At 40.7% G+C, this 13,634-nt stretch overlaps 1 protein-coding gene and 1 pseudogene across 3 annotated transcripts; one reads left to right on the plus strand and one right to left on the minus strand.

Moving 5' to 3' along the window:
* Window positions 1–1,375: 1,375 nt before the first annotated feature.
* On the plus strand, window positions 1,376–5,163 carry LOC146310694 (uncharacterized; annotated as a pseudogene). The gene is made up of 7 exons (XR_014772335.1): window positions 1,376–1,684; window positions 2,403–2,630; window positions 2,745–2,818; window positions 3,007–3,066; window positions 3,169–3,252; window positions 4,417–4,534; window positions 4,634–5,163. The product of XR_014772335.1 is annotated as an uncharacterized LOC146310694 (transcript).
* A 2,727-nt stretch (window positions 5,164–7,890) lies between these two features.
* Window positions 7,891–13,604, minus strand: ap5m1 (adaptor related protein complex 5 subunit mu 1). 2 transcript variants are annotated; one of them, XR_014772267.1, is made up of 8 exons: window positions 13,390–13,604; window positions 12,060–12,720; window positions 11,742–11,969; window positions 11,521–11,660; window positions 10,650–10,677; window positions 10,374–10,486; window positions 9,098–9,194; window positions 7,891–9,009 (listed from the first exon to the last, which is right to left on the minus strand). XR_014772267.1 is itself a non-coding variant. In XM_084741939.1 (8 exons), exons 1-8 carry the CDS (start codon window positions 13,455–13,457, stop codon window positions 8,927–8,929), a joined length of 1,476 nt encoding a protein of 491 aa, XP_084598065.1. In that variant the 5' UTR covers window positions 13,458–13,601; the 3' UTR covers window positions 7,891–8,926. The 2 variants fall into 2 exon arrangements, 1 of the variants encoding a protein (XP_084598065.1); XM_084741939.1 differs by having other exon boundaries at window positions 10,592–10,677; window positions 13,390–13,601.
* Window positions 13,605–13,634: the final 30 nt, after the last annotated feature.

Raw genomic sequence — 13,634 nt, forward strand, 5'->3', positions numbered from 1 at the left:
TAGTTACACTGCTGCCACCCAGCTGGATGCTGATAAGAGTCATAATCAGATGTAGTGGATGTGAAATATAGCTTTTGCCACAGTAACACATTTTTGGACACATTCTTACCGGATACATAGACATGGTGTAGGCAGAATATAACAAAGTATGAAAAAGAAGAAATTACAGAGAATTACCAAACACTGCTACAAGGTCTGGTCATATTACAGGCTGAACGCCAATCAGCATCATTTGCTAAAAAGAACCAGCCATCAGCATTTTTAAAAGTAACTTGAGACAACTAATAGTGCTCCAAAGAGGCCAAACCAGAGTGTCCAAACTGCAGATGCATCAATGAAAAAAGCTAAATAATTTGAATAACAAGACTGAGAGTCTACAGCCATGCAAGCTGTTTATGTCAACACACTAACAGGCTGATAATGCTATCATGTTGATGTTGAGCAGTGGTTACCATCTAAGTTTAGCGTGTTTGCAGGGTACAAATGTTTATCATATCAGTTTAATGTGTTCACATTAACTAATTTACACAAAATCCAAAGTGCATCTGACAAACAGAAATCAAATATGTTCTTTTACCTTGAAATATTACCTTGTATCTGGATTTTGACTATTTTCTTTTTGGTTGCTAATCAATTTTGAAGCAATGAAATTATGACATTTTGTCAGATTACATATAATTATATGACTTGCAGCTTGGAATATAGCATTACAACATTTGAGCTTCCCACCCTGAGTGTGACTGCAGACAAAAATGTCACCTTCATGGTAGCGCTAGAGGAAAAAACGGGGCATCACCAAAGTCAGTTGGATTCAACATCCATGACTGCATGGGACCCTGTGTCTGCACTTAATTTCACAGAAATCCATCCATTAGCGTAGCTGTTAAGACATTTCAGTCTGGGCTAAAGTATCTACCTAGAGCCATGTCACTAACATGGCTAATTACCAACATAATGCAATATGTAAAGTGGAATAATCTTCACCAAAACAATTTATGCCAAACACACACAAACCAACAAAGAGGAACAGAGGTCACATTTAAAGGCTAACCAGCAGTGATGTTATGTACAGTGGGCTATGTAAGGGGCTGATAAAACTACTGTCTGACATGCTCAATATAACCCACCTTTGTAACAGAGTTTGTCTTCCCCCTGTGGTTTTCTGAGCACTCATGAAGTCACATTTTTCAGTTAACAATTTCCCAAAGAACCCATCTCTCTCCTCACCCCTCTGGGCTTTCCAATATGGATGGGGTGCAGGGAAATAACAGGTTCTTTCAAGCATTAACTTTTGAGTTACAAAGTAACCTGTGGGGAGAGTTGCCATAGAAACTCTGCTCATTATAATGAGAAAGACAAAGTATGAAGGCAGGGATGAAGTACACACCTACTCTTTTAACCACTACAAAAAGTGTTTGTTGCATTATATTGGCGCCAGACAGACACGCTTCAGGACAAATGTTGAGTTCACCAGCAGGAGAGATATGAAGGTCTGCTTGGGAGCAACTGGAACAAAAGCGGCAAGTTGGAGAGTCGGTTTTAAAGTTGAAGTTATTTTGTAACTAACACAGTTTTTATAGGAGGGACCAAAGGGGAAGCAACATCTACATGAGATACGTCATTGAATTCAGTGGACCTACAGAGACAGAACCTCCATGAGACTGATGAAAAGACATTAAAAAAGGTGAGAACTTTTTTCAGCCTCCGAAGGGAGGCGTGCCAGAAAAAGTTCGGGAACTATGGACATAACATATTGTGGCAAACAGAATGTAATGAGAGCCAGGAAGCAGCTTTTTTACATCAGCTGTATCAGTGATATAATGTGAGTTTCTTAGCTTTAATGTGTCGTACAGTGATTTCTGATCAGTCTTTGGCAAACAGGATTCATGAATATAAACTTTTTTCTGGGATTTTCTGTCAGCAGATGAATTTGCTCAGTCTTAGTGGGACTGCAGACTATGGTGGAAATGTAGTCTAAAGACATAAAAAAAAAGCCTGCTTGTTTTTACACAGCATTTTTGCACATAGCTATACAACGTTGACACCATAGAAAGCAACAGACAGATGTTTGTAATTCCCACTAGATTTGTGTCCACAGTATAAAAGCTCAATAAGACCTGGGCTTCGTCTTCAGTTCATATGCTTTCTTCTGTATCTTCATGTTGATGTGGCAAAGCACAACGAACAAAAAAAAGTTCCCCAAAGTTCCTGTACTTTCAGAAGAAGCACTGTCCCCTGAGCAAGGACCTTTTAGGGGACAAAAAAATGACCTTGAACTGAGTTTATGTTTAGTGAGTAAGTTTAGTGAGTAAAGCACTATGAGTTATGCATTAGTTGACTTAAGTATATGGTTTGCATCCTTACTGTAAAGTGTTACTGAATTTAGTATTTCATCTTGTCAGCCTGCTTAAGAACAGGGAGTGGGACAATGGGTTCCACAGGCTCCAGACCCAGGCTGCGTAAAGTAGCTCCATGTAACAGCCTGCAAGAAGAGGGGGCACAGCCCAAACCGCAGTGGACGCTCCCTGCTCTGTCGGTCACTGTGGAACAGCCACCATCAGGATCTCTGGGACAGAGGAAGACAACCCTACCTCCACTGAAACAGGAAATAACTTTGTCCACACTCTCAGGTCAGTAAGTCTCTAATTTCTCATTCCCTTTCAGGCTTTTTTAAGTTTTTAAAGACCACTCTGTGTTGTCATACTGATTTTGATACAACAGTGCGTGCATATGTGTGCTCTAAGACCCGTGCTTTGCAGGAAACCTCCCAAACAACATTTCAAGCATCATTCGCTCCCATCCACCCCGAAGACCCCAGGTTAGCGCAGCAAAATCAGCAGCCTGATATAGTTTTATGAACTATAACAGGGTATTCTCGTTGACTGATTCCTTTGAGAAGTTTCTCATCTGTTCAATCCTGTGCTGGGATTCTGGCAGACATTTTGCATTATTGTTTCTGACTGGTTGTGATTTTTACCCAGACATCCCATCATTATCTCTCCTCAGGCACTGCAACCACTGGCCCTTCAAATTGGCCACACAAGCACTGCCAATCAAATTGCCATGGTAATAGAAGAAAAAAAGAGAAGAAATTCACGGCTGACTGTCAGAGCATCACTAACCTTATGCCATGTCAAAACCCAATAATGAATTTGATGTTTGTTGTAGGGGAGGGACAGCAAAGATGGGGGTGTCCATCGGTGTTCTACAACCGGCCAGACAGGACACTCTGGCACCGGCAGAATGATTCAGGTAAATCATCCTGACAAAGTATGGAAGCGCTGAAGTGCATCTATAACATCAATAATTCAGATCATACATTTTTATATTGAGGGGAAATTACAGTGTGCAGCAGTGCTTAAGAGCAATGGAGGGAAAGGATGGGGTGGAAAGAAGAAAGCTGTGAGTGTGGGGCCTTCCTGTCCCAGCGGATCTGATTAAAGTATCGGTGGAGTGGAAAGTAGGGTGGTCTGCAGCCATGACTGGCCCTTAATGGGATCTATTTTCAGGGTACAGGGAACAGAAAAGCCCCCACTGTTAGATACACACTCATTGACACCAAGAAACGTATCTTCTTGGCAGTCTCATTAATCAATCTGTAGAATGGTGTCCTTTAAATTCACATCTTTCCACAGGAAAATATGTTAACAAGTCCCATAAAGCATATAAAATATGCATTGCAATAATATATACATATATTTAATGCAGTGGTGGACAAACTAGTCAGATTCTTTGCTTAAAACTGAGGCAGACTTATTTTCGGCCTAAATGGACAAAAGTTCTATAATAACCTTTAAGGATGTTGTAATTCAACTGGTCTAAGAGAAAACTAGACTTCTGCTCCTCCTCTTGGTTCTGTCTTCAGGCTTTAGAACAACTAGCTTTTGATGGGAGACTTTGTCCAATCACAGGGCAGTAAGATAACTGATTGTTGAGTCTCATTCCCAAAAAGTCTGAGAATGAGACTCTCTGATCCTGTTATGAGTTTTCATTTTGGATTATTCTCTAATCTTCACTTTGGTGAAAATTTAGAGAAACTGCTATTTTGAAACTACTAACAACCCACTGGCATCTGAAACCTGACAAAAAACAACTAGACGCTGCTTTTTTGTAAGGGGATACATCCCAATGAGCCTGGGAACAAATGGTTTAATCTGAAACAATGCACCGTATTTTATTTACATTTTCACATAAATCTAAAAAGTAGCAAGTAACTACAGCTGTAAAATAAATGTAGTCTAGTGAAAAATACAATATTTCCCTCTGAAACATAGTGACGTAGCAGTGTAAAGCAGTATAAAATTAAAATGTTCCAGCAGAATACAAGAACCTCAAAGTTGCACATGAATACAGCATATGGGTAAATGTACTTAGTTACTTTCTACCACATTTCTTATCGCTCTGTGGTGTTTGTAGGGAGGGTTCCTGGAGGCCCAGACAGCTCTCAGTCAACAGGCTCATCGGCATCGGCGAGCTCACCTCCGACAAGCCAGAGAGCAGAGAAGACATAAGGTTACCGTCTACACAGTCAATGGTTAGACTGCAAATTATTATTTTAAACAAGCAAACCTGTTTAAAAAAATCTATTTGAATGTTGTCTGCTGTTCGATTGGTCATTTATTTTTGTTTTTAGTTGGAGGTCCAAACACAGAAGGGATCCAGAGGCTGAAACTGGTGAGGAGACCCACAGAGAGGGACATCTTCTGGGATGAGACCACAGGAGAAAGTCTGGACCCCAGTCGCCTCCTAGACCCAAAACCTCTGCCTCATCTCTGTGAAGAGAGACAGCGCAACCAGACAGAGAAACAGCTCCTGTGCAGAGGAGAAGAGGGGATCCAGAGAGTTCGAGCACAACAAAGTGGACACAGGGGACTGTTTTTAGACAAAAACTCCTCATGGACACCTGGAGGGGAAAGAGTGAGCATTGAAGACAGGGTGAAACCACAGAAGGATGGTTAGATGGGGCCTGAGTCTGCCAGAAGCGGTCAGATGGGGACGATTAAAGGAGCAGGAGGGATCCGGGAGGGAACTAAGCTGCACTAATAACACTTAGTCAGCTTGCAATAAAAACAAAACTCTTGATGTTCCTGAGATGTTCCCTGCATGGCTGAGTTTATGGTGCCCTCTACAGGTGAAAGTGATGCACAAAACTGAGAAAACTTGCTGCTCGGTCTAAAGCTCATTTAGCCTTCCTATAATATTGATATCAAACTAAAATACTTTTTATATTTAGTTCAAAGAGTTGGGATTCAAATCAGCCAGCTTTGAAGCATCTGGTACAGAGGTTAGTACAAAAGAATCCTCCAGTATCCAAAGATATCCTCGTATTTGAAAAGATCTGTGGCTCTTGAAGAATAATTAGACCGAAAACAGGAAACTGCTAATTGCACCATCATTATTCAAGTGGTCTCCCTGAGGCCGGCTCTTAGCGGGTTTAGAGAGGCTGAGAGGAACTGGACTCCTACCAAACACCTGAGGCCACAGCGGCCGATAAAGAAAAAAAAAAGAAGAAAAGCCTGGTCCTCAGGCACGCTGCGTTAGACGAACATTGCTGGGATCACGTCTCGCAGCAGGGGGCTGGACAGGAATTAAATCAACAAAGAACTATCTCAATAGAAGAAATGAGCATTAAAAGAGTCTTACATGAACTTTATTGTACTCTACCACTGGGTGTCATTATTGGGCTGAAGGACACAGAGAGGTAAACTCCCACAGTGAAGTGGATAACAGTGCAGTTTATAACTGCGCAGTAAATATTTTGGTGTGGTGAACCTTTTGGTATGAACGATCATTTTGAGCACTTAAGGCTATGCATGATTTTTTAACATGACTGATGGGAGTGAATGTAACAAATTACAAACTACTCACATCACTGTAATTTAGTCATTTTTGGGCACATTTATGAAGTCTGTAATTCTACTCTTACTTGATCATGTATTATACTATGCAATTTACTTCACTAGTTTTAAAAGCATTAATCACTACTGAGAAGACTGACATTTAGAATACATATCCAAACCTTTCACAGGGTTTCTGCAGGTTTCAACAATTTAAATTTAAGATGTTTTAAGACCATTATTAATGCAATTAAAGACCTATTTCACAGCAACAGAAATGTTTGTTAAATGTTCATTTCTGCTCAGTACACAATTAACATGTGGTGTGTAAGAGCTGAAATAGATAAAGAGTTAACTTGCTGTATGAACTAACTGACATTAATGCCAACAGGTAAAGAAGTTAATAATGAAAGCTGATAGAAATTTCCATTACACATTGTTTTGTTTATTTTAGAGTGGACCCAAATCTGTCACATTATGTTTTCTGATATATATTTGGACCTATGTAAAGTTTTTTTTTTTTTTTTTTTTTTTTTTACAAGTCTTACTTGTCCGATTATATGCATTTAGTTTACAGATTTTCAAAGTTTGACATGACGCTCTCTCCTGCTGAATTAATGTTAACTTAGCTCATTAGGCTAATGAAAAAAGAACAGAAACGGGTAGAAAACACAAAACAGAACTGAAATATCCCACATCTGAGTGACACAGCTGAAGGTTCCTACAGTCTCTGTCCAGCCCAGGGACTTCCATTGCAGAATTTACATATTTCTGAAGTATTTTACTTGAAGAGTTTAATTTGTTGTATTTGGGGGAAAATGCAGTTTCGTTTCATAGTTTTGTTACTGTGTGATCAAATCCTTTTTTCCCAAAAACATATTCAAAAGCAAGACTGAAAAAGAATTTGAAAAATGTTAACTGTCCTGTCAAAATCATATTTAATTTATTTTAGGGCCTAAAATTCAGTTTATAGGATTGTAAACTTTTTAAGGACCTGCAGAATGTCTGCTTTCATCTACATTTTTATATTCAGTGAAGCACCCACTGATGATTTATGACAATCCACACTGTTGCTTTACTTTCACAAATTTATTTTGCCCCATGTGAGTTTTATTTTGATGATTATTGTACAAAAGTGTTAACCCCTTTCCTGAAAGTGTGTACATATAAGTGTAAACAATGATGAAACAAATAAATGAGTAATGATTCTGAAAAACACAATAGAATCAAAGGCTCAAAGGTATGAGCTGAAGGCACTGGAGCAGAGCAAAACGTTAAAACGAGTCCATCTACTTAGCGAGCCATTCAATCAACAAAGCAAAGTCTGCCAGTGAGAGGCCACTGACTGCAGACTGGAGGAGCCAGACTGACCACATATTGGGATACTGAGGAGATTTAGAGTGGCCCAACTCCTCAAAAAAAAAAAACTTCTCCTTTTCCAGTTCGCTAGCCACACACACTGGGCCTTAAAGCCAAATCATGGTGGAGGGGGAGAGCTGAGAGGTCTCGGTGTCTGCCACTCCGTACTGCTACATAAAAAGAAGGTGAAGGATGCCGTGTGAGCAATTGGTTCCAATTGACAGAGGATTGGTCATGGTCAGCCTTCTGAGTGGAAATCCACGTGAGAATGTAGCATTTGGACCAGCAAGGGGCACAAGAGGCCAACAGCAGACAATGAGGGCACTCAGAGGAGTCTGGCTGCTGTGGTGGAGTGGGGCACAATCTCCTCTGATTTAACCCTTTCAGAGAGTTTCGCCCAGAACCCCACCCCCATGAGAGGTTCTACAGAGAACCTTTCTATGGATTAATGATTCCAAACCAGAAGGCGCTCAATCAAGAACCTTACAATATTTCAAAGGTGTCATTGAGAACCCACCCAGGAAGTTCTACTGAGAACCTCATCATATTTCAGGGGTTTTATCTAGAACCCACCTAGGAGGTTCTACCAAGATCCTTATTATATTCCAAGGGTTTAATCTAGTTCTACCAAGAAACGTATTATACTCAAAGATGATGAAAGGGTTCTTCAAGGATTCAAACGATCCTTGAAGAACCCTTTTTTCCAAAAATGGCTCACCGGATTAAAAAGAGTTCTTATCAGAACCCTTAGTCCATTCTTCAGAAGCAAACGGTTCAGGGTAGAACCTCAGACCTTCAGGAGGAACCTTTTTGGAACCTGTTTTTCTAAGAGTGTAAAAATGTCTCTTTAATATTTTCTTTGTAATAATAAAGCACTGATTATAAATGGAAGCCTATCCAAACGCTTGTGTTACAAGAATAAAGATCAAAATCATTAACTTTAACGTTCTTCATTAATTAAGTTAAAGCACCTATGGAACATCAAGAGGCGACCCGAGCACTTCCATCCTTGTGACTTTTTCACCAATTAGGCAGCTCCTGTTCTCTGAATGGGACCGGCTGCTTTAAAGCCTCAGAGGGCAAGAGGGTCAGCGCTCAATCACAGTCTGCTTGGAGAGGTTGTGTGTTTGAACTAGCCACTAGTTGACAGGGCGGGGACAGGGTCAAAAAGGGGGGTGGGGGGAGGGAGTGACCGGTGGATAGGGGGCAGAAAGGACTCCTGCCAGCTCTAAAAGAGGAGCCTTTTGTAGCCAAGACACTGGCCAGAGCAGCCTGAGCCTTTCACAGCCCGGCCGCCCCTCTCCTCCAGGCCCACAACAGCTGATGACAAGGCCCCAGCTGCTAATTATCCGGCTGATGGAGAGTCACTGAAGTGGGACTGTCAGAGCGAGGGGTGGCCCTTGTGTCTGCAATGGGATAAATCTGAGGGAGGGTGAGGGTTGGGGGATAAAAAGTTGGAATAAAGGGGAAGCAGGTATTTTTTTTATAAGTATCCGTCCATCAACAAAATCAATACTTCTGTCAGTCAAAGTTAGCCGAGTGAAAGCAAAATTACACGTAAAATCTACAAATTACTTTCACTGCTATTTACATTTTTTAATCATTTGCCCAGTAACAACAGGATGGTAACAAATAAATTTTTTGGGGTCACATATCCGGTCTGGATCACTGTGCATGCTTGACGGTCCTGTTATAATGTGGTGAACGTGAACCTCTGCAATGTATCCATGCTACAGCATCATCTGTCCAGATGATACCGGAGCCGTTCCTGTTGAATTCCATATGAAGTACTCTTTGGATAGAAGCTCTCGGGCTGAAAATAAGTCAGACACAGCAATTTTTAGTTTGCAGATAATGTGCATAAAGAAAATATTTGGATAGAAAAACTGTTGCGAGCTTACATGTTACAATCCGTGGTTTGGCAGAAGAAAAAACCTGTGCTGAATGCTGGTCCACACAGCACCCAGAGAGCGTCATGTCAGGCACTTTGAAGTACAACTGTGGAGATAACAATGTAAGTGTTAATCACTCCACAGCCTCATGACTATACACATCTAATTTTAATTTCAAATTTCCTCACTTTTCCAGACCCAAATATCCAAATCTCTCTTTGTGAGACCATATCTGACATCTCAGTACAAACAGCTAGATGTTTATTATGTAAATTAATGGTTTTAAAATCCAACTGTTAACAGATACAGTCTGACTGCTATTATTGCAATTGTCAAAAGCTCATATACACATACACATAAATCCATTCAGAAAACACCAGGACAAACATATTACATTATTCTGTCCCTCTATATTTTAAACAAATATGACTCGAAAAAAGTTAAATGAATTTTCATGGCATCTGTGCAGTCTTGTTTATTCACTGTGTCCTTGGAGATGACGATGAACACAGCAATAAAGGTTTGGTTTCCTTGCACAGAAAAGACAGTTTGTCAACTTTTCTGATAACTACATCTTTGCATTACTCATAAATGTCGAGACAAACTTTATGTGACAGTTCAGTAAAGATGTCTGCCTTCTCTTTAATAAAATGGCACTAGATGGCACTCGGCTTGTGGTGCTCAAAGTGCCGAAAAATTGATTTAAAAAACTCAAAAGCAATGTCTCTTTACAGAAATCATGACCCGGTTACTCAAGATAACCCACAGACCTGGCTGCGAGCAGCTTCATCAATTTCTGTAGTGATTATACTGCAGAAAAAGGATAGTTCCAGTAGATTTTGCTGTAAAAGAAATTGCATTCCTGCATCAAACTAAATTGGTACTGGGTGTCCAGATTTGGTATAGTTCTAGGTACTTAAGGTACTTAAGATACTTCTTGCCTTGCTTTTGATGATGTCAAGCTTACATTGGCCTGTGCTCTCTCACACAGTGGTAAAAAATGGTTACACCAGCCTCAAAGTGATTGCACAACTTATGATCAGTTTATTTTTTAGAAATTCTGCATTTTATATTTTGGATGGCAGAATAGGGCAACAGTCTGGAAATAACAAAACAAATATTTTTCCATAGTATCAAATCCCATAATTTGTAAGAACTTTTGTTTATTTAACCTTATCCTGTGAGAAATTAGCTGTAACATGCTGAACTAACTGGCTCATGTAACATGAATCATACATTTTCTAATCCTGTCCTAAAATTAATAACCACACTTATAGTTACTTACTTTGATGTAGGCTGTGAGTTCTGTGCAGAGCGGGTCAATAGGTCCTGGTGTCGGCCCAGAAAAGCTGATCTTGCCCTCCATTGTGACCTCACGAGATTTAGGGAACTTTTGTCCTACATGTCAATGAGGGGGAAACTACTCATTAGTTTCTCTTTTTAAAATATACAGCTGCAGTAGAAGTGATTTTTTACGTGGATGCTCAAGAGCACAGTGTTTACCCAAACCCCAGACCAACAGGTTCTTCTCCTTAAAGACATCAAGCTGTCCGGCGCTCACCTTCACATCAACAAGACCCATCTGATCCCTGCACAAGACGCAGAGCACACATGGAGATTTTAGTGGGTTCAAACACTTAAATCAGTGTTTTAATATAAAATATCAGCACAGAGGCACCTAATAAGATTAAGAATTAAGAATAAGATTTCACACGAGAGAAATGTGTAGGTTTGATCTTTTTTAAAAACAGGCCAGCAAAATAGTCTTCCCTAAATATAGATGTTTTTACAGGTTTTAGTACAACACTTCTGTGGTATTTCTGCAAATTGTGTGACATGACTATTGTTCACATGATGGAGCTGCATTTGAGACTTGTAGATTAGGTTGTTATATTTACTTGGCTGTTGGAGGACTCATTAATTCAGCTAAGGCAAGTTGTCTAATGGACTGTATTGAGAACAGTGCAGGTGTTTTCCAAAAAACCCCTCAGCAGCTTAAATGAGGATGCAGGAGGGCTTGGCTCCACATTGCAAAGGTCAATGGACGAGACCATAAAACAGTTAAACATTTATGGAAGAAAATATTTTCAGCAAGAGATAAAATTAATAATACATCACTAGTGTGATAACTAGAATTGGAAAACAAGAGATCCAGGAGGAAACCCACACAGAAAGGTTGTGACTGACCCAGAATTAGAACCCAGAACCTTCTTGCTGCGGGACGAAAGTGCCAGCCACACTACCACATTAGTTTTCTGTGTCAGCTAGGTAACAAAATAAAATTGACTTTTTGTCCACCAGTCAAAGAATGTTCAAATTTAACCAGCGACTCAATAGATTTGGCTGTGAGAGAAGCAAATCTACCAACCACTTACATATTTTACCAAAATTTTGCTTCTGGCTGATGCCAATTTTGAGCCCAGGCTGCTTACCTGTTAAAGTATGGCAGGTGTGCTTCACAGTACTCGAAGCTGTTCTTCACACTCTCATGAAGTTTGAGGGTTACTGACACACGTAGCTGGTTCTCTTCTTCTTTCAACTGATATGAACCGAGGATTGGGGGAACGGGGACCTGATGACAAATGCATTAATAATATGAGATATTGACATTAATGTGTGGGTTTAGGAGTGTCTTATTATGTATGTTTTATACCTGAGATGTATAGCTGCAAAGCCTGAAAGGCTCCAGAGGAGGAGAGAAAGGGAACTTGTATGGCCCAGAGAAAGCTGACCCGTCACAGTTATCTACACTGGTGGCAGTCAGGATACTGGAGTCCAGCGAGGTGACACAGGGATGGACCAGGATGTCCTGAAGCGGGGAACCATTCGGTGGTAGTGTGAGGGTCACTGTCACATTTGGGAGCACGCCTTCCACTTCACACTGTTGAACAAAAGTAGAATGAGGAAAAATAATGGAAACTTGCAGAAAAGGTAACAATGTTACTTGCTTTCCTTTACACCATGCACTTACTTTGCATATCACAATGCCGTAAACATCCCACAGGTCCTGTCTGCTCCGGTTACCATACTGCATGGAGCGTACCGTTTCAGTCAGTGCTACGTTCACCACAGCTCGACCACGGTGCAGCCCCGTCTTCCAGGCTGGCTGCTTCTGGTTTCCAGCAGGGGTTGGCACTGCAGGTACAGCAGGTGTCCCTAGAAGTGGCACATCCAGGGGTGAACCAAGTGGACAAACCTGCAGGAGCACAGAGGGCAGCATTGCCAGGCGAGAGGCCAGCCCCTCACTATCAGGCTTACTCCCAGAGCCCAGGAGAAACGTCTGCAGACCTGCCAGGAGCGTGAGGCCCTGGGAGACAGACAGCAGGCTGGCAAGAGGTGGCCGTGGCTCAGCTGGGGTGTCCACTAAAGGAAGGCAGGCTAGCATGAGAGGCCCTTGTGAGATGGCCAACACTGGCCAAAGTATTCCCTTTTCAGGCCCATCCACATGCAGCTCCAGGGCTGGTGATCGCTGACGGTGAAGGCAATCATCTCTGAGAGCAACATAGGACTTGTCTGGATCTGAAAGGCCCAGCTCAGTGAGCAGAAGTTTCAGCACTGTGTTTTCTTCTGGGACGGCTACATATGAGGAACCTGCTAGGATTTTTGCACGGTGCTCCACAGTAGCAAACCTCCTGTGTGGGGAAACACAAGACAAACACTTTAGATTACAAGCAGTGTGACAGCAGAGATTTTAAAACATTAGAGGACACCGCCATCTTCGAATTAAATTTTGTCACGCTGATGTCCTGGCCTAAACGTAATATTCTTATGAAATCATCAGTCATCAAGAATTGTTTCTTACAGATCCTTGCAGCAAAACAAACAAAAAAAAGAATGAAAAAAAAAAAGTAAAAATTATGTAAAAAAAAAAAAAAAAAGTCATTCATTCTAATATTGCAAATATGGCAATTTCAGCATATCAGAATTTATCAGTCAAAATAATCACAATTAGTTTATAAAACATGCAAAATTCATACATTCAAACATGCCAGTAGAGTAACTGCAAGGCAAGTGAGGAGAGGCAAATAAATAAAATATTAAACGCACAATTTGTAATTGCATAATTTACATACATACTCTACAAACAACACCAGCCCTTACACAGTTTTTATGGCCTTTTTATTGTTACAAGATTTAGTAATAGTTTTTATGTGCTGTTCACAACCTTTGTAAAAGACAGTAAAAAGGTGCCCTTTACTTGTAAGCTTGCATTTATGCAAATACACTATGGCCCGGATAATCGATATATTTATGATACATGTCAAGTGAAATATGAGAGGCATCACAAGTAAAATACATACCTTGAAAAGCGTACTGACACATTTTCTCCCTTCTCGTGAGAAATAATCCACAAAGCACGTAAACTCATTTGTCCGGCTGCACCGAAGCTCTTAATTAAGAGACGATTCTGTCACTTCAATATTAGCATTCGCATCTTATCGTGTAGGTAGAAAAATCCAAGTATTCCTCAATGTATACATTTTACAAACGCAGCGACTCACTTCCTGCTGCTGTCTCACGTGACAAGCACCACCAATCAGCTGAC

Source organism: Lutjanus erythropterus, chromosome 18, assembly GCF_056507025.1.
Source record: "Lutjanus erythropterus isolate fLutEry1 chromosome 18, fLutEry1.hap2, whole genome shotgun sequence".
In the NCBI taxonomy this organism is placed as follows: domain Eukaryota; kingdom Metazoa; phylum Chordata; class Actinopteri; order Lutjaniformes; family Lutjanidae; genus Lutjanus; species Lutjanus erythropterus.